Raw genomic sequence first — 27,563 nt, forward strand, 5'->3', positions numbered from 1 at the left:
TATAGTGACTTTTGACCTGCACGGTTGGCATGAGTTAGAATGGATTTCATTGTGGAAGTGTGAGTTCTCTGTGCAGTGTTTTGACTTCAGATAACAGATTTCTGCCAGAGGAAAAGTGATCGTACATCATATGAGGTGGATGAACTTCCTGTTACTGAACAAGAACTGCAGAAATTAAGGAATCCAGATACCGAACAGGAATTGGAAGTAAGTTTTAATGTTGTGATTTATTTCTTTGATTAACAATTTGTTGAGAATTTTGCTTTGTGGTTTTGTGTTTTCATTCTGAAATTCTAATTATGGGTTTTGCTTCACTGTGTTTACTGTTATTGCAGCAGGAATGTGTGACTGTGTTATGTAAATGATAGCTAAAGTTTATGGGGAATCAAAATGTAACAAATGTTGGGGCCAGGGATTTGGCTCAGTGGCCTGTGCCTGCCAGCCCAAGGTCCTGAGTTCGATCCCTGGTACCAAAAAAAAAAGTAACAAATGTTGCTCATGTAAGATGATGAAAAAAGAAACAAGCTAGACAATTTGAATTTAAGTAGGAGTTAATGTAAAGAACGTGTCTTAGTTACTTTCTTGTGGCTAATACAAAATACCCAACACCCACAAGTTAAAGGAGAAGAGGTTTATTTTAGTTCACAGTTTGTAGAAGTTTCAGTCTGTAGTGAGCTGGTTCCAAGGCAGAGTGGCACAGCAGAGGGACATTGCAGAGGGGAAACAGTCTGTGTCATGGGAGGCAGGAAGCACTGAGGCTTCCTTCTTTTTTCCCTTTTTATTCCATTCAGGCTGCAAGCCTATTGATTGGTACCACCTACACCCGAGGTGGGCCTTCCCTCTTCATTAAGTCCATCATCCACACTCAGAACCATGCTGAGCCAATCAGTAGACTAATCCAGTGCCACACATCCATGATCCAGTCACCCCCTAAAGCTGCATCTACGAACACATGAGGCTTTGGGAGGACATCTAGATATAAGCCATGACAGTAAGAAAACTAGATTGTTTTGCTCCAGCTGACTTTAATGTCTTCCTTTCTTTTTCTTTTTTGGGCATTGGAAAGATAATGAAACATTTAAAAGAAGATGAGAACATAAAAAGGCACATTTACTTGGTACTTATATAATGATATTTAAAAAATTAAATGCCTTTGTGAAGCGCGATATCAGATGTTGTGGCAGTGCCTTGAATAGCCAGCCTACTAAGAGCTTGTGGCCTAGATAAGGAGAAAGATCCCCAACAGTTACATTCCCGTGATGCAGGCTGTCCAGAGTCCTCTGCTCGAGGTATCAACATGTCACTCTGGAGTTCTCTCTAGGTGGAGTATACCTGAAGAGCAAAGCTTCTAGTGAGGTGATGGCATTTGAGCCAAAAGGGTGAATAACAGGACTCTCTTCCGTCATTTTCATCTGCTCACATGTCAAGAGTAGAGAGACTTAAAGCTATTCATTTCCTTGCACTCTCATGAGCTATATTTCGAACACTCAGTGGGCCATATTTTGATTCCCTTTTAGGTGCTTGTGAGGCTAGAAGGTGGAATTGGTGTGTCCTTAATTAATAAGGTCCCAGAAGAATTGGTTTTTGCAAGTCTTATGGGAATCAATGTCCACTACACACAGCTGGCAACCAGTCACATGCTTGAACTCAGCATACAGGATGTACAGGTAAGGGAAGAGGTTCAGAGTTGTTATCTCCTTGTTTTCTTGCTGAACGCCCAAATGGATCTAATGTTTGGTGTTCTAAATACTTTACTGTTTTGGAAGAATTATCATGTGACCTTCAAAATATCATCCTATGAAATGGGGCATGTCCACCTACATTTGTCTCATTCATTAATTTTTCTATCCAGTATAATTCTGCATATAGTAGTTCGTGCATAAATCACTCAGATAACTCAGGGTGGCACAGAGGAAAGTGAGCCCATCATTTTTCATCTTGCCAATAGAAAAATGAACAAAAAATGCAGGGAGGCTTGAAGAGTAGATGACTTGAAAAAAAACAGGACTGAGAATCCAGAGAGATCAAGGCAGCTAAGTTTGTAGGACAGTGTACCTGAGGGGAGAGAAATTGAGAAAGAAAACCCTATAGAGGGACCTATGGAGAGACCCCCTTGTGTATTTGGTAAGAGTGTTGATCAGTGTAAGGAAACTGCTCACCTGAAAGGATCAGAGGAAACAGTGCCTGGTACTCACACAGGGGTGGGAATGGTGCTTTTCCTCCCTACTTCCCAGCCAGACTCCAAAAACCAAGATTTACAGGGACATTGAGAGGGCTCTTGCTTCCAATGTGAATAAGGCCTAGACTGCTCTGGTCTTGCCAGGTGAATCATAAAAAAATTACCTGAAAGAGCCTACCTATTTCCAAATAAATTAACCGTATCCCTGGACAAAGCTCAAGATTTATTGGAGTGCAAAATATCTGGCACCCAAAAAGGTAAAGTTTGCAGACTGACCTGTCAGAAATTATCAGTGTGTAAGGGAGCCAGAAAGCACACTCTGTAGTGAGAAGAACAAGGTATCAAAATTTCACAAGACAGTGAAACAGTTGATATGACTGAAATTCTGTGTTTAAAAGTTAAGTAAAAACCTGAAAAGTATAAAAAATACCCAGACTTTTAGAGATTGTAATAAAATGAAAATTTCTGTGGTTGGGATATAACACATAGCCTTGAAGGAAACTGCAGTTGGCCTTCCACATCCATGGGTTCCACATCTGAGAGTTCAGATGGCCTCACACCAAGACTACTTGAGAAAAGATGGGAGTCTGTACAGAATTTTTCCTTGTCATTTTTCCTAAACAATGCAGTATAACAACTAAGAGATATTAGAAGTAACATAGAGATGATTTAAGTTTATGGGAGGCTATGTTTAGGTTATATACAAATACTGCATCATTATATGTAAGAGACTAGAATATCTGTGAATTTTAGTATGTACAGGAGGTCCTGGAACCTATCCTCTGCTGCTATTGTGAAACCTAATTGTTTGCTCAGGCACATCATAATCAAATTACTCAAATCCAGTGCTAAAGCAGCTAGAGAGAAAAAAGACATGTACAAAGGATTAAAGATAAGGATGACACAGATTTCTTGTTGGGAACAGTACAAGTGAGAAGAAGGTAGTGAGCACCATCTTCAGTGTACTGAGGGGGGGACTTCCATTCTAGGGTTCCATGCCAGTGAAAATAGCTTTCAAAAACATGGGTGAAATGAAGATTTTTTTTTAGACATAGAAAGAATTCATTGTCAGCAGATCTGCACCACCCAAAATGCTAAAGGATATCATTCATATAGATGGAAAATGATGCCAGATGGAAATTTGAATCTACACAAAATAGTGAAGAAAACTGAAAAGATAACTACAAGGTTAATATTTTTTATTTAAATCTCTTCAAGATAAAATGACTGTTTAGGCAAAAATAATAACTATAGGGCTGGGGATTTAGCTCAGTGGCACAGCTGCCTGGCAAGAGCAAGGTGCTGAGCTTGATCCTTGGTAACAGCAGCAAAAATAATAATAATAACTATATTTTTGGAGTCCTTAACACATGCAAGAGAAAAATTTATAACAATAGCATAAAGGCTGAAGGGAGAATGGAGTTATTGCAGTCTTCTTGTACATGAAGTGATATGATATCATTTGAAGGTAAACCGATGAAGGTAAATATTATAAATGCTAAAACAACCACCAAAATAATAAAACCAAGAGTTATAAGTAGTTACCCAACAAAGGAGATAAAATAGAATAATGAAAAATAATAATAAAAAATTATTTTTGCCCATCCAAGAAAATGGGCAAAAGAATAGCTGCGACAAATAGAACAAAGTAACAAGATAGTAGACTCAAGCCTAGCTATGTCAATTATTAAATGTAAGTATAATAAATAGCCCTGTCAAAAGGTAGAGATGGTCAGATTGTATAAAAAGCAACACCCAGCCTGGCATAGTGGCACATGTCTATAATTTCAGCACTGTGGGAGGCTGAGGTAGGATCCCAAATTCAAACCAGGCCTAGGCAGTTTAGCAAAGCCCTGTCTCAAAATCTTAAAAAAGGTCTGCCAAGGGGATATAGCTCAGTGCAAAGGCCCTGACTTCAACCCAGTATTGAAAACAAAGCAAGACCCAGTTATATACCACCTACAAGAAACACACATTAACTATAAGACAAATAGGTTAAAAGGAAAAAAGGTGGAAAAATATAAACCTTGCTTATACTAGTTATAAGAAAGTGGGAGTGACTAGATTAATATCAGACATATTTCAGAGCAAGGCATTTTACCAAGGATAAAGGTAGTTTCCTAATGATAAGAATTAATTAATCAAGAGGGCACAACACACATGAAAATTCATATACCTAACCACAGACCTTTGAAATACATGAAGCAAAAAGTGAAAGAATTAGACAAATACAGAATTGTAGCAGTTGATTTTGATATTACTTTCTCAATAATTAATTAATAAAGTCATCAAAGATATACTTGCTATGCTTGAATAGCACTGTCAGATAGCTAGATTGATCAGCCACATTCTGGACTGTAAAACAATTCTCAACAAGTCTAAATAGATTTAAGTTATTCACAGTTTGTTCTCTGACCACATGGAATTAGAGTAGAGATAACAGAAAGACAGTTGGAAAAATCCCCAAATATTTGAAAACTAGAATATTTTTAAATAACTCATTTATAGCTAAGTGGATGCACATTGAGGCGATACTCTTAAGGGAAATAAATAGGACACACATGTATAAATACCGAATAGTTTCTCTGGTGTGAGAAACTGAAAGTGTAAATAAGGACTAAAATGTATAATAGGTAATGTGAAATAGGAAGAAAAGGGGCAAAGGGGAAGGAAGTGGGAGGGCTAGGAGAAAGGATAGAAGGGAATGGGATTCATATGAGAAAATGGAAAAATAGGAACAAAATCTTTGTAAATGGGGAGGAATGGAGGGGTTGAAGGGAGGGCTGGGCAAGGGTGAAAAATAAGAACCAAGAGAGACTATGTAAAGGTGCAAATTTCCAATGATGAATGTCATTATATTGTATACCTAAAATGTACCAATGATTAGAATGAATAATCGATAATGTAAAACAGGAAGAAAAGGTCCAAAGGGGTAGGGGTAGTGGGAGGGGCAGGGGAAAGGAAAGAAGGGAAAGGAAAAATGATGAGAAATGGAAAAAATGGAAGTAAAGTCTTTGTAAATAGGGAAGGGTGGAGGGTGTGAAGGGAGGGCAGGGAAATGGGGAAAAAATAAGAACCAAGATGCATTATGTAAAGGTACAATTCCCAATGAGAAATGTAATTGTGTTGGATACCTACAATGTACCAATAAAAGAATTTAATAAAAAAAAAACAAAATTAGACATTGTGCTGAATGAAAACAGCACCTCAAAGTTTGTGGAATGACATGAGAGCAATTTAGATGGGCATCTGTAGCACTAAATACTCTGTTAGAAAAGGAGAAGGGTCTCAAAGCAATGAACTCCAGGCATTTTAAGAAATTTTAAAAAGAAGGGCAGATTACATCCAAAATAAAAGAAATTGAAAAGATCACAGCAGGGTTCAATGAACTAGACAATCAGGTATCAGAGTGGAGAAAAATTACTGAAATCCAAAGTTGATTCTTTAAGATCAAAAAAATTAATAAGCCTCTAACAAACTAGTTTCCTCAGGACAAAGGAAAAAGGATGCAAGTTACCAGTATCAGGAATGAGAGAGGTGCCAGACAAGCTAGAGAGTGACAGTGCTCTGCAGCTGTGGCCTTTGGGGAGCTGCATGTCTGTTGTGGTACTTCCGGTGGCCACCAGGCTTCTGTGGTTATGCTGTGATTGCAGGGCTGTTGGCTTTCTAGGCTGTTGCGGAACAGGACAAGTTAGAGCACCGCAGAGCTTGCCATTCATCCCAAGTTTTACTTAATGATATTGGATAAATGCCCGTTGGATTGTTGTAAACCTTTAAGTTCCTGTGTTCTAAAAAAGTTAATTTTGACAGTCTTTGGTGGAGTTTTATTGCCACACTCCAAAAACCTTCCTATATCTCTTCATAACATAATTCTTAGGTCCCTTTTTTTTCTCTAACCTCCACCAAAAGTAAAATAGATCCAGGAGGCTACTTAGTTGTAAGCATTTCCAAAAGAAGATACCTAGAATCCTCCCCTGTGGTCATGTCCTTGCATGGGCAGCCACACTCCTACCTCAGGCCAGGCTCCTCCTCTTCCCTGAGCACATCATGCAGTTCCAGCCAGATTGGCAGTGCCAAAACCTTTTCAGAACAATTTTTTTCTTTTATTTTTTATCACAAATAGCAAACCATTCTGGCTAATCTCATTCCATTGTTTGAGGACAGACAGAAGCTTACTTTCTTACTGATACTTTTCTTTGTCCTGTATACTTTTGTACTTTATAGAGAATATCCATTCGCTAGTTCTTTATAGTTTCTCTAACTTTATATTTTAACTAAAATTATTAATTACCTCTTGATTTGATGTGTGCTACCAATAACAGAAGGTAGCAGATTTGAGGGTTTACTGTTGTGACAGTGCTGTGAGAAACAATTTCTTAAAAATGGAAAGCCAGGCGTGGTGGTGCACACCTGTAATCCCAGCACTCAGGAGGCCGGGGCAGGAGGATCGCCATAAACTCAGGGCCAGTCTGGCTACATAGTGAACTGAAGACCAGCCTGAACTACATAGCAAGACTGCATCTCAAAACAACAACAATAACAACAAAAGCCAAGAACAACAAAAGGAAAACATAGGTCTCATTCTTTGGGAAGATTGACACTAAGTAGAAGTAGGAAACAAGAATTAGTATTTATCAGTCCACCTATTCAGAGTGAGTATCCTTTATTTGAAATGCTTGGGACCAAAAGCATTTTGGATTTTGGAGTTTTGAAATATCATGACATTCTGGGGAGAGGGCCCATGTCTGTATATGAAATTTGTTTGTGTTTTCTTGTAGACCTTATACATATAATCTGAAGAAAATTTTGTACAATAGTTTTAATAATTTTGTGCATGAAACAAAATTTCATGGTGTAGAGTTTTTTCCTTGCAGTGTCATATGATTTTTAGGCTAGGGATGCTTATCCTGTATCAGATGCGTGTTGGAAGGACAGATCCTTATTGGTGAGATCCTTATTGTCAGCTCATGTACCGGATGAGATGGGTCATGATCCGTTCCCTCAGGAACTTCTTCCTGAGCGTCACGTGTGTTCCAGTAGGCCTTTGGGAGGAAGTCAGTGGTACAGAGTGGTGATGATAATCCCCATGAAGGATTAAAGGTGGTGGTGTTCTGAGATCTTCCTGAGGGTGTATGAGCTGAGCTGTCTCTAATTTGGAGGAAGAGAATGAGCGAGCCATAGAGAAAGGTAGTAGGAAAACCATTCCAGGAAAGTTCAGAGATCCCAAGGAAGGAGGGACTCGCCCCTGTTTGAGAAACAACAGAGACGTAGGGTGTGGGTGACAGCAAGCCCAGAGGCGAGTGGTGTGTGCTGAGGTTGACACTTGGTTGGACCCAGATCACGAAGGCTTTGGAGGCTATGGTGAGAAGTTTGGTTTTATCCTAAGAGCGAGGGAAGCCACTGCAGGATGTTAAGGAAGGAAGAGGAGTATGACTTGATTTATGTTAAGATCACTTCGGCTGCTGTGTAGCGAATACATCATAGTGGGCAGTAATGGAGGAAGAAAAATTGTTGGAGCCCCTCATCCTTCTCTCTGCACTGAGAGCCCACAGAAGGGACGTCTACCCTAGCTCCCGTGATGCTGTGGTACATAAAGCCATGCGACACCACGGAAAGGGCAGAGGGTTTGTGTCAAAAGTCCCATCTCTTCCACACATTAGCTGGGTGAATATGAGTGAGTAATTTCTGGATATTTCTCTAAGCTTGTGTTGACTTGTGTGTAAAATAGGTAGAGCAATACCTTCCACAGTGGGGTGGTAGAAGGGATGTGGTAGGTGGTATGCAGAGTACCTAGCCGGGTGTCTTCTGGGTACCCAACAGATAGTCTCTCTGCTTTCCTCTTCCCAGGGCGGATCTTGGTGTGAAGCAGAAAGCGATGGTGGCTGCCCTGCTGTGAGCCTCCTGGCCTATAAACGTCCCAGTGCAGGACTGCTTTCTGTGATGAATGCTTAATGTGGCTTTCCTTTGACAGAAATTGGCATTAGGATAGGGAACTATTCCTGGTTAGTAGCCACTTGAGCTACTGTTTCTCCAATTTTAATTTTCTTCATGGCCTTTGGAAGGAGAGAGAGGTTTCCATAGCACAGTGGGTAAGAGCATGGGCTTGGGGGCAGGCAGACCTGGATTCAGGCTCCATTTTTATCATTGATCTGCTTAGGCCAGGGCCTCTCTCCTCAGCATCTTCATTTATAAAACGGGACAGTGTGCTGGAAGTTGCGGTAAGAATTGCAGCAAAGCCCTTGGTCTAATAACTGCTGACCTCAGTACCTGTGACTCGGTGCGGGAGTGTGATGAGGTGGCAGGAGTAGCGCCTGGCACGTGATACATGGTGAAAGTTTTCTTTTCAGTTCTGTAAATAATTTTTAAATTGATAAAAATGTGTCTATTATGTACAACATGGTGTTTGGAGTATGTATATACTGTCGAATGGCTAAATTGAGCTGATTAGCATATGCATTACCTCACACATTTTTTGGTGGTGGAAAAACTTCACATCTGTTCTCTTAGTGGAACACTCGCCTAATAAAGGACAGCTTCCATTGTTATTCCTCCCATTATCACTGGTCATCCATGCCAGTGTGTTTTCCCAGTTGCTATTGAGGTGGAGAAGAATGACCAGGCTACTTTTTTGAGTAACTTACATGTATTGAGGCATCGCTCAAAGGAAAATGTGAAAATTGACCAACTGGTCTATTATTGCTTTTGTTCTGTCACCTTTTCATATCCTAGGTGGACAATCAGCTCATCGGTACCACTCAGCCCTTCATGCTCTATGTGACTCCCCTGAGCAATGAGAACGAGGTCGTTGAGCCTGGCCCCGCCGTGCAGGTCAACGCGGTGAAGTTCCCCAGTAAGAGCGCGCTGACCACCATCTACAAGGTGGGCTGTGGGGAGGGGTGGGGCCACGCTGTGTGGGAGGCTGGTTTGTTCTCTGCAGTCAAGGCTCAGAGTGGTTGTGCAGATGTGCGGGGAAGTAGCTCTCTGGGGTTAGGTCGCGTGGGCCTAGTACACAGGCACTCCTTTCCTTGGTACAGTACTGTGTTCAGGTGATCCTTTGACAATACTCAGTCCGCAGGGGCTGGGGTCTTGCTCGTCTGAGTCAAGTCTGCAGGAAAGTATGACATCTTTTAGATTGCTCAGCTATAGTTTGAAAAACGAGAGGCCCAGAGACACTGGAAAAGATATATAAGGGGTCTGACTTTAGGCTCGACATCTTGTTATGTAAGCTGCCATGCTGTGTACTAAAAGCAGCTAGTACAAAAGTGTCAATTGCTGTCTTGGAGAGAGCTCCCTGTATATGCTTGCTGTTACAGCAGCAAACTCTGGAAAAGCAGGTGCCAAGTAAAGGGATGCTTCCCATCTTTCTGGTCCTTTAGCACCAGTGCCCATGAGGCTGAGCTTGGCAGTAGCCCTCAGCATAAGCCCAGTCATGCAGCTCCTTAAATGAGCTGCCATCTGTATGAGCACATTTCCATAAAATTCACCCACCACAGTGCATCTGAAGCTGTAATCCTCATTAATGAGACCCAGATGCTTTGGGAACCAGGCAACAGGGTGGTGAATTGTCTATTAAACATCTGGAGCTTTTGGTTAATTGTAACAGGGTATGAAGAAATAAGCTAGAGATAATTTGGCACTATCATGAAGTCACATGAGTAAACTATGTCATTGGGACCTTTTCTCTTTGTTTGCTTGTTTTTGTTTTTGAGACAGGGTCTCACCGTGTTGCTCAGGCTGGCCTTGAATTCCTGGGCTCAAGCAATCCTACCTTAGTCTCCTAAGTAACTGAGGCTACAGGGGCTACTGCATCTGGCTCTTTGAGGGCCTTCTTCTTTTCTTTTTCTTTTGGTACGGGGGATCAAACTCAGGACCTTGCACTTGCGAAGCAGGCGTGGTGCCACTAAGCTAAATCCTTGGTCCTTTTGGCGGCCTTCTTAATGGTACAAATGAAAGTTCCTCTGGTGTTCACCCCTAGAATTTCTTTCTCTCCAGCATCTGTTAGTCACGGCTCAGAGATTCACAGTACAAATTGAAGAGAAACTGCTCCTCAAACTGCTAAGTTTCTTTGGCTACGACCAAGCAGAGTCAGGTAAAGTTAAATGTCTGTATGTGGGGTTGACCCATGGATGGTATATTTTCATCTGTAAAACAAGGTGCCCCCTGGATGCCTGGCAAGCTCCCTTTCTACTCTGTAGCCTGAGTGAGCTGCTGAGGTCAGTTTCTCAGCTGTTCCTCTAAAAGTGTTGCTTATTATCTGAGTTGTGTCCATGAAACAGGCAGCCACAAGTGGGTCTGGGTGTCCTGGAATCACCAGCACTCAGCCATGAGGCAACAGTGTACTATTCTTCTGAGCTCTGCATTTTTTGACTCATTTGCTCTAGTGTAACAGAAATGATGTTAGTCATTTAGCAGATCACTTTGTTGCCTAACCTTTGTTTATTAAACGGACTCAGGGCCAAGAATCAGAAATCCCTCTGGCAGTTCCTTTAGTTTTAGTTGAGGAAAAAAGTAAGCTAATCTCAATTTAGTGACTTTTGACATCCATACCCCTGTGCCTTAATGTAATTGTAAAGGTTTCTAGTTACTTTACTCTCTTTGGAGAGTGAAGTAAAATAAGCTGTTGAAAAGCCTACATTTCCAGCAGTGCTACAGAAGGCTTTTTTGTTTTTTGAGACAGGGTCTCGCTATAGTCCAGGCTGGCCTTGAGCTTGCACGTTCCTTCTGCCGTACAGAAGTAATTTAGCTGTTGTCTCCTCATTTTAAGTTCTTTATCATAGCCTTTCCCCCTGCTTTTAGATGGACTTTTCAGGGCTACATACACAGCTTAGAAAGAAGTCAGTAATGCTCAGCCTTTTGAAGCCTGAACTAAATACGCTAAACTGAAGAAATGATAAGAAAGAGATTTTTCTGTTTGTTCATGTTAACTAGAGAAAAAAAAAACCCTGTGAATGTGTGTACAAATGTATGTACAATGCAAGAAAAATACTTCTGGCCTTTTAATTCTGGATTTAGAATTAAGCTTAACGAGTATTTGGGGATTGGCTAGTGATGTCACACAGTGGTAGAGCTTGTGCTTAGCACATACAAGGCTCTGGGTTCGATCCCTGGATTGCAAAAAGCAAAAAAAAGGAGGGGGCTGGGGAAGGGTATTTGAGATCAGGAGCTATATCCTGTCTGTTTAATGCTAATTTGCGTTGGGACTTAAATGTCCATTTGTATTCTGACAGCTACTTGAAAGCCTGCTGGCCGGGTATCCATTCTGCTTTGATGTCTTCCTGAATTTTGCTTTAAATTTGATTAGTCACGCTTTTCTTCCACGTGTTCTTATAAGTTGCTTTAATAAATTTTTCCCCAAGAATTGTATGGTAGATTTAGACTTTTGCAAAATTCTTGTCTGCCTTTCATCAGAGGATCACCTCTGTTTTCAATAGCTCCTTCTATTTCCTGAGCACAGGCAGGCAGATCTCTGTTACAATAGTGTTTTTCTGTATGTAGAACCAATAGTAGCTTCCATAGATTCGTTTGCTAAGTGCAGCCTCTAAGGCAAAATCCAAGGCAAAGCATGCGGCCTAGATGCACGTGGGTACATGCAGGGAGCATATTGGTACACCTGAGCCCATGACAGTCCTGACGTCATGGGTTGCCAGATAAAAACTCTACCTTGACTACTCTGTAAATTGATGCCCACTGTTTGTAGAGGATGCTGCTAATATCAGTGTCATTTTTTATAGCCTCAGCCCAGTTCTTTTAGAGACATTATGTTTTGTTCAGATTCACTATTTAGTTGGTGATATTGCTCACTATGATTCACTTGTACTCAACTCCAAATCCTTATTTGGATATCATATTATGAAATAATTAGGTAATCTGAATCATAGGCAACTGCAGTAGTACAGGAGGCCTGTGGCCTGCAAACACACTTGTGATCTTTGGTTTCCCCATCTGGATTATTTTTCTAAAGATGGCACCTTCCAGGTAGCATCAACTCACAAGTTACAAGACTAAGCTAGTTAACGTGTGTGTGCATGCGCGCGCGTGCGCATGAGTGTGTGTGTGTGCGCGCGCGCACACGCGCACGTTACTGGGGACTGAACCCAGAGCCTTCACACTAAGCTGTATACTTAGCCCTTTTTCTTTTTTTTATTTTGAGACAGGGTGTGCCTAAGTCACTACATTGCCCAGTCTAGATTGAATTTGTGGTGATCCTCCTTCATCCTCCAGAATAGCTGAGGTTTATAGTCCTGTGTCACTATGCCTGACTCTAGTCTACTTTTTTGATAAATAGGAAGCAGATTTATAAAGAAGTAGTATCAGTCCAGGGATGGTGGTGCACGCCTGTAAATCCCAGCGTTTGGGAGGCTGAGGCAGGAGGATCACCTCAAGTTCAAGGCCAGCCTGAGCTATATAGTGAGACCCTGTCTCCAAAAAAACAAAACAAACAAAAAAGTGCAGTACACATCACTAATCTCTCAAAGACTAGAGAGATAGATGTTTATATTTTTGATGAATTTTTTTTGGTTTTTTTTGGTATCGGGGATCGAACTTGGGTCCTTGCGCTTGTGCAGCAGGAGGCGAAACTACTGAGCTAAATCCCCGGTCCTTATTTTTGATGAATTTTTCAATGAGAATGCAAGTATTTGAACCACGAGATTAAGAAGATTTCTTTTTTAAATTCTGTCTTTGTATCAGAGGTGGAAAAATATGACGAAAACCTCCATGAAAAGACAGTTGAGCCGGGTGGAACACCAATTCGTTACTACTTTGAGAATCTCAAGATCAGCATCCCCCAGATCAAGCTGAGTGTGTTCACTTCCAACAAGCTGCCACTGGACCTCAAGGTGAGCTGGCTTTAGGACTTTCTCAAGCATGACTTCCTTCAGAAAAACATGAGTAGGTCAACTATGTGCTTTTTCAGGCATCAGCATTTATAGCAGGTATTTTTATAGGTTTCCTTTTTTAGAGGTTTATTGACTCATATATGTCTTTTTGTTTAATGTTTGAAGATATCTTTGCCAAAGATCAAGGAGTAACTAAAGAGAATAAGTACAGAGAATTATGTAAAACCCACCTGCTCTCTATGTGGCTCCTGGCTTACTCCCAGACTCAGGAAGGCCAAAACCAAGACTGAAGCAGTATCTGCCTTTTATGCCCATGACCTGCCCCTCTTAGTTCTCTCTTCCCCTCCAAGTAGCTGCTGCTCTGGGGTACATGTCACTAGGAACAGTGGCCACCTCCAGGAAGACTCAGCCTCTTACCCGGATGTGACCTCATCTGCCAGCCATTGACAGATACAGTCTGAGCACCATTTTCTTTTATAGCATTAAGGTATATTTTAAGGAAGAGAGCGGGGCTGGGATTCAAATCCAGCCCTATGTAGCTAATGTCTATGTTTTTTTCACTAATTCTGTTGTGCCCCAGAACATAAGGAATTAAGAGAATTTTTGTCCTATGAGTCCTCAATATGGCCTTGCTCGATGGGCAGGAAATTGAAGGTCAAAGTGCTTTGTTGCTCAAGCTGGGTAGCTAGTAGGCATGAGAGGAGTGGGAACCAGGTGGTCGTTAGGAGGTCTTTCCTTAGTTTGGCTCTTACTCTGCCTCCCTGCCAGTTGTACTCATGGGTTCTGCTTCTTCCCCCTCCTGTCTTGAATGCAGTGTATCAAGCCCTCCCTTTTCCCACTAATCACCATCTCCCACTCTCCCACTGCCCTGTGCTGCCTCCCCTCAGATGCTACACATTGGTCTCTGTTTCTGAACAGGAACAGCTAGGGACCTGAGAAGATGAGTGATAAATCTGGAATCCCAGATTCTGATGGCTGTGCATGCGGCCTTTGCTGCCTGCTCATGTGACAGTGTGGGGACCTTGGCAAGTGGGAGTGCACTTCATGGGGGGAGCTGTCCTGAGGGAACGTGAGCCCAGAGTTGCCAGATCTCCGTATCTTTAAAAGAGAAGCCGGAAATCTGGATTTTTATGTGGAATCTCCTGGTTTTCTGAACATTGGCAACCCATTCAAGTTCCTTATTTTTTAAAAACTTTGTGGGCCTAACAAAACACATGTGTGGGCCTCCTGTGACCCGTGGTCTGCCAACTCACGACTTCTAAAACAGACCTGTAGGTAACGAGACAGTAGTGTGGTCAGGATCAGATTATATTTCGGTGCAGATAGGGTAAGGTGACTGCTTCATTGAGGTGGTGAGCAGAGGGTGACGGGCTAGGGTGCTGGTTGGGACCAGGGGAGTGTTCTGAGAACAGTGCAGAGCAGTCTCTTCCTCTCGCTGCCCTAATGCCTAATTTGCCTTAATTTCGTGTTTCCCAGGAGACCGAGGTACTTACAATTAGTCCGGATCCAGGGGAAAACCATGGGGAAACACTATCTTGCTAATATCCACAAGTATCCACTTGACTTCTGCGACCTTCTGGGATGGGGTTGCTTGATAAAGTGTATTCCCCCAGAACCCTTGGCGCTGGCCCAGCATATCAGTGTCAGGCATTTCCTGCAAGTTGAGGACTTCTTGTTTTTCAAATCATCCCTCTAATAAACACAGACACCTGACCAATCCTTGCAAATTGCTCCCGTCAGAAAATTGGCCCAGGCGGACAAAAGCACCATGATTCTCTGCAGTTGAAGTGGCTCCATTCCCTGGTTACATTGTATTGATGCTACCTGCACTTTTCCCATAGTAGACTGAAACCCTTTACATCAAGTGTTTCATCTGGAGCTATAGTGAAGGGGCATCTTCAAATCACTATGGAACAGATTAAACGGTGTGGCCATGTTAGGAGTGTGTAGGGAGCACGCCGAGTGTGATAATTGAACATTTCGAGCAGGGCACTGGGAATTGGGGCTTCAGAGTTAAGCTCTCAGCTTGTGGAAGTCGCCATTTTACTGTGTCTTGGGTTCTCCTAATGGAGTCTGGGGTTCATAAGATAATGTCATTTATTCAGAGTTTCCTAACATAGTAATATCCCTTTATTAGTAGCACTTAGAAAGGGCAATATGCTCTTTTTGATGAATATGTAATGGTTAAAATAATGGTTAGGAAATGGAATCTTCTCCCTGAGCAGAAATCACAAGAGTCTGACTAAAAGGTAACCATGTCTTCAGTACTGAAGGGATAATTATCTTGATTCTCCTTACTCCCGGCCGGGAGCCAGGCTGTCAGACTCTCCGAGGGGGCCTCTTCAGGTTTACACTGAGGGTACATTGTTGCCAGATACGGTGTCTGTTCAGAAGGACTCAAAGCGCTTTCACATCTGCTGTCTCCATTGGATCCCTGACTCTGGGATGGAGGAAGGGGGAGGTAATCGCTCATTTCACAAATGCAAAGACAAAAGCCCAGCATTCTCCCCCAGCCTTCTCCCCATTACTTTCTAAGTTCACATGTTAGAGAGTGGCATAGCAATATTGAAAATGCCAGGTACCCTTATATATATGTTTGGGGCTGTTTGTTGTTTTTTTTTTTTCCTTTAAGATCAAAGGAGTCCAGGAGCCTGTTAAAAGGTTTCACAAGGTGGCCTACAGCCGTCTCTTTCCCATTTAGAGCACTGGGGTATTACAAAAGAAGGGCTTTAATTGAGCAATCTAGTTTGGAAGAAAACCCACATTTTAATGGTCAGAGAGCAAAAGGGTGGGGGTTAGGGGGAATTTCAAACAAAGACACTATTTAAAAAGCCTAAAACTGTCTTCTCAAAGGCTTGAAATAATTTGTTGGGAAACTTCAGACCCTTTACTTTTTTCCTCCCTTCTCTAAATAAAAACCAGATTTGTTAAAAAGAAAAAAGATCCAGTATTGTTAATTGTATTTCAGAAAGTGCCAGAGAGGGAAATATCCCTGTAGTTTTAAACACTGTCCCAAGAGGGAAATAGGCAAATACTCTGCTTCACATAAACAGTCTCTATGTACCATAAATAAACTTTTAAAGAATGAATTCCAGACAGTTTTGTTTAGTGCAGGATAAACTAAGAAAGAAAAGGACCCGGCTCAGGGAATAGCCTGTGATCTGAGACCTTCTGGACAGGTATTTCTTCTGTGGACTCTTAATGTTTCTGGAAGGCTTCAGCAGTTTTTGTGTGGGGAGTTAGGAATAGACAGTTTCCTATTTTTATGAAGAACTTGTGAGCACAGCATTGCTTTCTCCAGAATCCATTTTATAACAGGAAATTGTCTGCTACTTAAGTAAGCACAACTTTGCATACTACTGTATTTTGTTAGTCATTTGGTTCCTACCAGAAAAAGCCCTGTTCGGCCCTTTCTTTTCCTCTCATCTCTCATCCTTTGACCAGTTCAACCTGAAGGTGGCAGAATAATTCATGCCCATAGCTGCGGCTCAGTTTTTTAAAACGGGGGGAGGGCTCAAAGCACTAAGGACCGAGAGTGATTTTTACTCCTAGGATATTTGTTTGGCTCTACGCACCTCAGTCATCCAGAGGGGGCGGTGTCTGTGGTGAGGGCTTTGGCGACTTAATGGAGGTCTCAGTCTGTCCAGCTACTGGGGCTCTTCAGTGCTTGGTTGCAATAAGGAAGTCAGGTTAAGCAAAAAAAAAGCTTTCTGCCCTCAGTCTTTGTTTAATCACACTTCCTCTTCTCTGAGAAGAAAGTAGCGCTCAGAGTTGCATTGGTAAAACAAAGTGCTGGACTGAACGGCAGCACTTGGCTTTCCCAAGATACTTTTCTTATGGTTCTGAGGAAAGAAATTAAGCTCGCTCAGCCTCCCTTTCTCTATCGTGAAATGAGGAAAATAAGGCACACTCGCCTACTTTCTCATCATTCACCATGAAGACGAGAGGCTCAGTTGAATGAAGAGTAGAAAGATTTTGAGAAGTAATGTAATCCTGTGGCTTTCATGCTTCCTACCTAGAAGGTAGTTGCTGTTGTGATGAACATGTGTAAGTCTGAGTTTTAATAGCTAGCGCTGTAACTTTAGGCCATCACTCGACGTCTTCAGTTGTGTGTGTGTGTGTGAGAGAGAGACAGAGAGAGAGAGAAGCTGAATTAACCAAGGTTGCTTGTGATCCCCAAAATGCTTCATTCTGAAATTATTTATTAGGAGATTGTTAGTGACTTCCCAAGGCAGCAAATCCAGTGATCTTATTTTTCTGTCCCCACCTATGTTGAGTCTTTTGCATATTTCTGACTTTTCATTCTTGACATCTGTCCATTCTGGTTCTCCTCTTCCTCTACTTGTTGTGTCTCTGTCTTTTTCACTGTTTTATTCTACTTTTTTCTTCCTAACCCATGTGTTAAAAGAGTAAAGTTTTTTCTTTGCGAACTGTCTGGTTATAGCACTTGTCCATATTTCTTGTACCAAGTTATTGGTTTTTAAAATTTCTGTTAGAAGCCCTTTATAGAAGTTTTGGCTTTGATGAAATTTGCAGGTATTTCTTTTTATTGTTTTTAGGTGTGTGTACTTTTAATTATACAAGTTTTTTTATTTTTACATTTTAAAATTTATCGGTCTGTTGCCTTTTTGTATGTGAATTTTAAGTCATAAAAATTTTCTCTTTTTTTAGAAAATTTCTTCCATCTTTAATTTCAGTTCTCCAACCCAGGTGCTGGCGATCAAACCGAGGCAGCTGCTCTACCGCTGAGCTAAATCTCAACCCCTAAATTTCAATTAAATGTATTCTTGTTTCAGAGGATTTAAAGTAGACTCTGAAAACACATGCAGAAGGATTAAGAGATGTGAGAAACAGAATAGAAACACCATTAAATTGTAGATAAAATTTTAACCTATCGTAAATGCATTTTAATTCAGTGGGATTATTATAAAATTAGATTTATTTTTGAGACTGTAGGTAAAGATAAATTCCAAGTGGATTACAGATTTTCTGATAGAATTAGCATAAAAGGTGTATTCATATTCAATAAAGAAGATTATTTGCCATACCTTCTAAATCATGTGAAGTAAAAATATAATCAGAAAATAGATACATCTTCAGAAATTTTTAACTGGCTGATAGCAGAACTTCAAGAAAAGTTGGGGAGGAAAATGTCTGAAGCCATTAGAAAGCTTCCAGGACAGCTAGGATGGAGGATCCAAGACTTAGGAGAGGAGAGGTACTCAGGAAAGCAAACCTAACATTTATTTAGGGTTTTTTTCTTGAGACTTTTTCTGATCTGTAAGTGGTTTGGGCAGAAAGGCAAAGAAGCTAAGCAGAAACCAACTGTGAAGGATTTTGACAGTTTCTTGGGGCTGGCAAAACAAAAGTTAGACTTCATTGCTACCGAGAGACCTGGCACAAGAAGGGCCAGGCAGAAAGCACACCCCCAGTATTCCGAGCAGCTGTTTCCTGAGGCCTGTGTCAGTTTCTGAGTGATCCAGTCTGAGAGAAGCTAAGCAAAAAGTGGCGGCTAAAGAACCAAACAAACCTTTCAGAAGTTTTTTTCCTACTAGGGAGACTAAAACTGGAAGAATGGCCTTGGTTTTCATTTGAGACAGCAAAAGAACCATACCAGACCTTAAAACGACTACAATAGACCAGAACTTAGATATTTAGGCTAATATTATTAGACTAATTTAGGCGTAATATTAAATGAATATTATTACTAATTATTACTAATAATATTACTAGTAATACCAGGCCAATGTCAATTTAGGACTAAATATTAATATTGGACAATTGCTATGAATTGTTACTAACAATATTGCTAATTATTACAATAATATTAGAATAATTATTATTAGAGCTTAGATACTTAGATTATTACTATTGGACTAATTTAGGCCTTATAACAACTAAAATAGACCAGAATTTAGAAATCCCAGTCTTGAAAAATCCCAAACCTTGTTTGGATTAAGGCATTGTAATTCTTACTGTAACTGCCTGCCAGAAGGTAAAGATTCACCCAAAATCTCTGTAAATTTCCATACAAAATATCACATTCACTCACAAATTAGCAGGCCTACTGTGAGATAGGACCAAGAGAAAAAACAGACAGCAAACACAGACCCATAGGTGAACTTGATGATGGCATTTTCAGAGACATAATTTAAAATAACTATGAATGTATTCAAGAAGGTTACCAGAAAACTATAATTTATTTTTTTAAAATAATCAAATTATAATGGAGAATTATAGAACAGTACTTTTTTGTGAACACAGAAGAAAGAAATCTGAAGAAAATATTATCAAACCAAACAAATACATATAAGAAGGATAATATAACTGAATTATGTTTATTCCAGGAATGCAAAATTTAGTTTAACTTTGCAAGTAAATTGTGTAATTCACCATAACAACAAAATGATAGAGGAAAAAAAGTGATTATCTCAAATGAACAAAAGACATTTGACAAAGTTCAGCATCCATTTATGATAAAAACTCAGCAAGTTACAAAGAGAGCTGCCTTAATCCAATAACGTATGTCTATGAAAGAATCGTAGCCATCATCATACTCCGTGGTAATAAAAGCTTTTCCTGGACACACCACACTTCTGGTCAGTGTTCTACTCAAGATCCTGGCCTGTGCAATAAGGCAAGTAAGATTTGAGGAGGGGAGAAAAAGGAAAGAAGATCTGAAAACTGGAAAGGAAAAGAATGTAGAAGTAAGTTATTAGGATGATTAAGTACATTTGGTAAGATTGTTGGTGACTACATAAAAATCAATTGTATTTCTACACACCAGGAACAATTATAGAGAAAAAAATTGAAGGCTGTTATTTCCAGTAACATTAAAAAAATTAAATGCTATGTCTTACCTATTACTATGCAAGAAATTACCCCCCACCCCCCCAAAGTTAGTTTGAAACAACCGTTTCACTTGTTCACCGTTGCATGGGTCAGTAATTTGAGAAGGATTTAGTGGGGTGGCCCCATTGGCCTTACTGTGGTTACTCGTGTGACCACATCATCTGGCTGTTCAGCTGATCCTGAGTGGGATAAGACGACCTCACTTGCATGTCCTGTAGTTGCTGCTGGCTGTCAGCAGAATCTCCCTCCTCCTGGCCTCATATCTTCAAGGAAGTTAGTCCCAGCTGCTTCACACAGTGGAGGGCAGGGCAGAAGCTCAAAGATCTCCTGAGGCCTAGACTCAGAGCTTGTGTATTACTTCTTCTGCATCCTACTGACTGAAACAAGTTACAAGGCTCATGAAGATTCATACGGAGGGGAAGTAGACCCCACCTCTCGGTAGAAGATGCAGAGGACTTGTGGACATTTTCATCCACCACTGATACCTAGGGATATATTGAACAAAGATGTACACAGAACACAAATTTTGTTGAGTGAAATTGAAGACCTAATAGATGAAGGGATATGCCATGTTCCTACATTGGAAGAGTCAATAGTATAAGGTTATTTTTTATCAAGTTGATCTACAGATTCAAAGCCCTGATGAAAATTCCACCACATTTTGTGGCAAATTAACAGGCTTTCCTAAAATTTATATGCATTTGGAAAATGCAAAGAGTAGCCAAGATTGTCCTGAAGAAAAGAAACAAAGTTGGAGAGTTTATACTAGTATATTAAAAATCATTACAAAATACAGGTATTAAGACAGTGTGACATGGGTAGAAAGCAGAGCAAAATGAAACAGAAAAGGGAACCCAGAAACAGATACATAATCACTTATGATAAGATCTACCCTGCTGTGCAACAGAAAAATTAATTTTTTTTTGTACTGAGGATCAAACTCGGGACCTTGTGCTTGCGAGGCAGGCGGCGGAACCACTGAGCTAAATCCCCGGCAAAAGTTAATGTTTTTAATAAATACTAGTCAATTATATATCCATCTGGGACAAAAAAGAATATTGATCTCTCTTTTGTACCACACATAAAAATCAAGCCTATGTATATTATAGATGTAAGTGCAAAGAGTAAAACAATAAACTTTCGTGATTAAACGTATGGGACTATCTTTGTGACCGTCTTAACACAGAATGCTTTTATCGTAACATAAAGGACCAATAAGATGGATTTCCTGAAAATCAAGCATATCTGATCACTAAAGGCACCATTTAAAGAGTAACAACCCAAGTCACAGAATGAGAGGTCTTTGCAATACATTTATTCAACAAAGTGCCTGAATACAGTATACATGAGAAAAAAATCTTACAAAACAGTAAGAGCAGACAATTCATTACAAAAAATGAGCAAGAAGCTTGAGTAAATGTATTGAAAAAACAAAAAAGGTATCCAAATGGCCAATCTGCTTACTAAAATGTATTTAGTCTCATTTATCAACAGGAAATGGACATTAAAACCACAAAGAAGGATCATTATGCACCTATCAGAATATGTGTTTTAAAAAGCTGTCTATACCAAGTATTGATGAAATGTAGAATAAAGACATTTTGCAGACTGTGGAAGAAGCAAAAACTTGTTAAGCCGCTTCATAAAATGCTGGCAGTGTATGCTGAGGTTGAAGATATACATTCTTTGTGACCCAGCAGCTCTGCTTCTGAGTATATACCCAAGAAAAATGCATTCAAATGCGCCCCCAAACGATGTGTCTAAGAATGTTCAGAGCAGCATTACTCAGAGTAGCATGAAATTTGAAATGACTCAAGTTTTCACTAGCAGTAATGGTTAAATAAATTGGATTTTTTTTGTGCAATGGGCTATTATATAGCAATTAATTCATAAACAGCTATATGCATCAACCTCATATATCTCACATATTTAATGTTGTCTATAAGGAGCAAACACAACAAAGTATACATTGACAATTTGATTTGTATAAAATTTAAAGCAGGAAAAGCTGATCTGTGGTGATACAGTTCCCCGGGGGAGGGAAAGAGAGAGTGGTAGCTGGGAGTCTGCAGGAGGTGGGGGTGGGGTTCTTCTGAGGGAGGGACAGTAACTCCCTGACCTAGGTGGTGATTACGTCTGTGTTCTCTTCAGATAAAATCACGGAATTAGGCATTTGATTAGGCACATTCCTGTGTGTGTGGTGCACATTGGCCAAGGAATAAAACCTGACAAAGACAGATTCAGAACAGACTAGAAGGAATTATGCCATGAAGCCAACAGCGTTTATGTCTGTGTGGTATATGTGATGTGTGTGATGTATGTGTATATATATTTACCCTCCTAATGTTATCCTTATATATAAATACTAAAACCTTGACTCCTATGTGAAACTTAATGTGACTTGTAGCTTTCAGGGAATCCAGAATTATAATACCCTAGAAGGCATTCACACAGCTGAAGTATGTCATTCCTTTTCTCCCCAACTAGGCCCTAAAAAGCACCTTGGGATTCCCATTGATTCGGTTTGAAGATGCTGTGATTAATCTGGATCCGTTCACCAGAGTCCATCCCTATGAGACCAAGGAGTTCATCATCAATGATATTCTCAAACATTTCCAGGAGGTGAGCTTTGGAGAAGCACTTAGTGGCTGGATAATAAACAGGATGTTTGTCTTGCTTGTTTGGGAATCTTGGTTGCTAACACATCACTACCGAGAAGCCAGTGCAGTGTTGCGCTCTGCTGTGTCACATCCCATGAAGCTCATACATACCATGAAAATCCTGAGACAGTACATTTGATTTACGAGCCATTTGTCCGTCAGAGCTGCTCTCAGGGCCTTCTACTAGGTTAGTCACAACTCTTCATGGTTTAATTGATACTTTAATAATAACACAAAGTACTGTGAACTTTATTTACCAGGCATGGGTCTACTTTCAACAACCACACCAGTGTTCTTAGAGCCTGTGAGATCTTGCCCTTGAGTTGAACTTGCAAATTTTTTTTTTTTTACCAAGTTGGACGTTCTCCATTTTGTATTTATTGTCCGGATTGCACAGACCGAAATGCAAAGCCAAGGCATATTCTCTGATGAATAGATTAGTCAAGGTCATACCAAATTTCTCAGCTTTCAAAGTTAAAATATATCTTCTTGCTTCCCTTTCTACCTCCCTCATTTCCCTCCTTGACTTTCCGAGTTGTGATATTCTACCTAAGTAAGGATGTACTGTAGAGATCACTAGGACCTGGATCAGGTGTTAAGAGGTACAAGAAAAGCGGAGGTTGCTTCCTAAGCCCCGCCTCCATAGCAGAGGTGGGGGGCTAAAAATCTCCCTCCCTCTCTGCTCCTGTTCGCAATGGAGATGTTAGAGAGTATGATGAATATACTAATAAATGCCAAGAATCTTATCCATCCCATGTCTATTTTATTCTTCCACATAGCTTTGGAGAGTATTTCTGAGTGTACTGAATATAGGCCCTGGTATACATGTATTGGGAGAGGTTTAGGTGGAGCAAATGTTACTTTTTTTGCAGCTGATGAAGATTTATTAAGTAATTGTTAATTAAAAGGTAACGAGAATGGAGAACAAGATAGCTTTCTAGCCTCTTTACTTGGGTCTGTGTGCTAACCGATTGTGCCACTGGAGCTCCAGTCTATACCTGCATTTATAAACTGGCACTGATTTGATTTTCCTCTGCTCCATTTGGCAGGAGCTCCTGAGCCAGGCAGCTCGCATCCTGGGATCAGTGGATTTTCTTGGAAATCCCATGGGGCTTTTGAACGATGTCTCTGAAGGAGTTACTGGACTGATAAAGTATGGAAATGTCGGGGGCCTTATCAGAAATGTAACACATGGCGTGTCAAACTCTGCTGCCAAGGTAAGGAAATGGAGGGGAAATTCCATTGTGATTAAGCCCCACGAGCCCTCTACATCATGGAACTTCCTTGATAGTTCACAGGGCACACAGTTCACAAAGTTCACATAGTTCACAAAGGCCTTCATGGCCTTTGCGTCCCCTTCCTGCCTCTCCAGTGGCCTGGCATTAGGGCCAGAGAGCACCTCCCAGGCCTGTGTTACTCCTTCGCCTCCCTTCCCACTGCCTCAGCCAGGTTCAGTGCATCTTCCCTCTGGGTCACTGCAGCCACCTCTTGACCCCTATACTCCACGGCATCTTTCATGCCACCAGAAGGAACTTGCTTTTTAAAACATGAAATTGAATCATGTCTTCTCTGGCCTAAAATTTACCAGCAAATCCTCACAGCTCATGAGCAAAGTCCAGACTGAAAATACAACCTTCTATGGTGGTGACATGGTCCTTCAAGCCATCTGAATCCAGCAGCTGAAGGGCAGTAGGATAGTTCTCCTGCACCTTGAGACTAGTTGACCTGCTTGTTCACAGATATCTTATTTAGTAGACATTTTGTTAGTCCACTGCTGGTTTTCCATCAGGAGCTGATTTTATTTGAAGCTGGGGAAGGTGAGAGCAGCTGAAGAGTAGTTGGTGTTTGACAGCATGTGAAAGGCCTCTGCAGAGCTCGGCTTCCTCTCTTTTCCTTTCAGCTCAAGCAGCTCTTCATATAGAGATTGCTGTTTTGCGAGCACACAGGGGCTTGAGGAAGTCCCTGTGCACTCTGGTCTTTCATATGGAGCACTTGCCCCTGGGCCGCAGGGCTGGCAAAGGCCGAGAAAGACTTTGGGGAGCTACCTAGGGACTTACCTTGAAGAGCAAAGGAGATGTGGGCTTGGTCAGCACTTCTGCACTGCATGGCATCCTTTCTGGCAGGGTGTGAAAGCTGGAGATTTGTCCCTTTGTTCCAAATTGTTGTCTGGAGATGATAGTGCTTGTGTCAAATCAGTTTCTTCAAGGCAGTAGTGTTATTGAACCAGACCAAAATGTACTTTTTGTCTTGTGGTTCAAAATAAAGAAAATTTCATTTTGGAAGGAAGAGTGAAAAGTAGAAGCACAGCTTAGAGACAGTTAAACTCAGGTTCACAGTCTGAGTGTGGACATTACTGCCTTGAATCATATATGTTGCCCTTGAGCCTTCACCACCAGGCAACATAAAATATCACGGTGGTGGCACAGATTCTTTGTCATTCTTTTAGCTCCTGGGCTTGATATAAACAGATGCACTTGAATATTTAATTGTAACCACCCAGTTTCAAGATTTTATTAGATTTTTAAAACCATATTAAATTCTAATTAACATAGGAAGTCTCCTTTGTGGTATAATTTCTGTCCTTGTTTTTGCACTCCTGGTCTTTAGTATAATTTGAAATACAAATATGCTCACAGTTTATCGAGAGGCTTTTTTCAGCCTGGAATGGAAATGCCCTTGCCCTACAGGCTTGTTGTGAGAGTCAAGTGAGATAGGAGAGTATGGTCATCTTCATCTGAAAAAGTCACATAAAGATAAGAAATGGAGCATCACAGTGTCTGTAATATTTGCCACAAGACTTGAGCTACCAGGCCACTGTTAGTGTCCTTGACGTGAAAGTCAGCACACAACAGTCCGTAGAGGAGCAGAGACCTGGCACTGAGATGGGGAGAGTTACAAACCCCATTTCAGGTCAGTCTGACTGTTAGGAAATCTTTGAGCTTGGCCTTCTGGATGAGAATGGAGAGATTGTTAAGGCCTGTAACTTTGGGACAGGTGAGCCTCTCACAGGTTTCTCCAGCGTTTTCCTGCAATGCGCTAGTGCAGACAAGGGGCCTCTTCCTAACCCTCTCTCACTGATAGGCATCTCATTTGTTTCCTCATTCTTCTTTTCCCCCTGGAAAACTCTTTTGAAGCTTAAGGGCCAGCATGAGTGTATAACTTAGGCAGAAGTGAAAGGGCAGGAGTCCTGCCCATGTGTACCTCCACCCCAGGTGTGTAAGGGATCGTGCATTTTGTTAGCTATCTTGCTTCATATCATGATTGGATTTGCATAAGGGGCTTTCCAAGGCCCAGTCTCCCTGAATGGGAACTGCCCCCACATGGTTGGGATCCTTCTTCACATACTCATCTTGCCTTCAGTGAGCTAATCAGTACTGGAGTCACAGGCTGCTACTGACAGGGATTACTGTATAATTTATTTTGATAGCTGAAAGCCTGTACTTGTTACTGTAGTCCCTGGATCTCTAAGATGAGAAAGCAGTGAACTGAAATTACCACTCCACATTGGAAACAGTGGGTCAAAAGCTGACCTATCAGCTAAACACCCATTTGTGTTATCTTTGATTCTGTGTAGGTCGCTGGGCTAAAGATCTCCATTTTCTTCTAGTTTTGTGGGTTGAAAGCAGACCTTTAATGTTGCTTTGGGGGAATGTTTTGTTTGCTTCTCTGTGTACACAGGGGAAATTTAAGGAAGTGCAAGTGACCACAGTAATCAACTTTTGGCCTATGGGAAGTGTTCCTGTATAGAGTTGTGGAGTCCAGTGATTCCGGGCCACCTCCTGCCCCAGAACAGCCGGCCCCACTTCACTGCATGTAGCCGAGTGCTTTGACCTGGCTCTGGGGCTCTCTGTAGAGTGGAGAGACTCCTTAAGCCTCTTAATTATGAAATGAGTTTCTGGACATTTCTTGGGGAAAAGTCTAAAATTTTTATTGGATTCTCAGAAAGATTCTTGCCTCCAAAAGATCAGACTCTTACTATATGCAAAGGGTTGTGCGTAAAGGGAGCTCAGAGCTGCTAGTCAGGATACCAAGCCTCTAATCCCATTTGTGCCTTTAAAAAATCTCCTTTGTTGGTCTTGAGCATTTGTCTTGGTTTCTAAATCTGCGAAAATAGAAATTTTGTGTTCTGCTGACCTGAGGACCACCAGTGATGAAGTAGGTGAAAAGCCAGTGGGAAGGTGAAAAGCCAGTGGGATATTGAAAAGGAAGTTGCTCTATCATGCAAGACGATAACAGGCCCCATGTCTTAGGCATTTGTGGATAGATGTTGGGAAGTATTCACAGCAGATTTTTTATTTCAGCTCTGCAGTGTGTCCACTTCGGAAATTTCTCATTTCATATCTGTTACTTGTTGTTGTTGTTGTTGTTATTTAATATTGGCTTCAAGGAAATAATATGTCTCCATTTTTGCTATTTGTTCCTCTCTGCTTTCCTTCTTGTCACCTAGCCCTCTGAAATCAGCTTCTGGATTCCTGTCTGAGGTGACATAACTTGGCCGTCTACTGAGTTGTAAAAGGCAAAAGGTTTATGCGATCTGAAGAGAAACCAGAGTGTAGCCACTGAGCTGTGAGCACGTTTTCCACTGCTCCCATGCCAGTCTTGGCAAGGTGACTGCCCCTTAGTATTGCGTCAAAGATCTGACCTCCCTCCTGAGACCACGGCTGGATGGTTGCTTTCGGAATCCTTTCCAGGAATGTGGCTTTACAAAAGGGACAGCATAGGACATTCCAAAGCCCATGTCAGACAACAGGTTTCTTTTTGCAGCATGAATTGCAGATAGTGTGCTTTCTCCTAATTGCACTCCCCTCTAATTTGATTGAAAGCAAGCCAGAGAATTGGGAAGACACCACTCACTGAACAAACTTCTTTCTTACATAGATTCTAACTTTACTTATATCTATGATAATTATGTACAACTTCGATATACTTATGGGAGATTATTATGTAGCTAGTGTCAAAAAATAAAACTTCTTGTCCATCTAAGAGTCTCAGATGTTAACAGTAGAGCCAGTGGTTCTGTTCTCTTGGTAGTGT

The 27,563-nt window shown here is 41.1% G+C and overlaps 1 protein-coding gene across 15 annotated transcripts in view; it reads left to right on the forward strand.

Annotated features, from left to right (window-relative positions):
* Vps13d (vacuolar protein sorting 13 homolog D) overlaps positions 1-27,563 on the forward strand; it is a 255,741-nt gene that overhangs the window by 150,654 nt on the left and 77,524 nt on the right. For all 15 annotated transcript variants that reach the window (XR_002389017.2, XM_004863532.4, XM_013065081.3 and 12 more), the window contains 7 exons: positions 91-207; positions 1,518-1,667; positions 8,909-9,058; positions 10,172-10,268; positions 12,869-13,017; positions 22,357-22,491; positions 23,579-23,746. Coding sequence is in view for 14 of the 15 variants with exons in the window: in XM_004863532.4 (XP_004863589.2) it covers positions 91-207; positions 1,518-1,667; positions 8,909-9,058; positions 10,172-10,268; positions 12,869-13,017; positions 22,357-22,491; positions 23,579-23,746 (966 nt within the window). In the remaining variant the exon portion in view is untranslated. The remainder of the gene's footprint in view (positions 1-90; positions 208-1,517; positions 1,668-8,908; positions 9,059-10,171; positions 10,269-12,868; positions 13,018-22,356; positions 22,492-23,578; positions 23,747-27,563) is intronic.

This window comes from Heterocephalus glaber, unplaced genomic scaffold (genome assembly GCF_053883595.1).
Source record: "Heterocephalus glaber isolate CG9 unplaced genomic scaffold, H.glaber_assembly_v1.0 deba00001447, whole genome shotgun sequence".
Lineage (NCBI taxonomy): Eukaryota > Metazoa > Chordata > Mammalia > Rodentia > Bathyergidae > Heterocephalus > Heterocephalus glaber.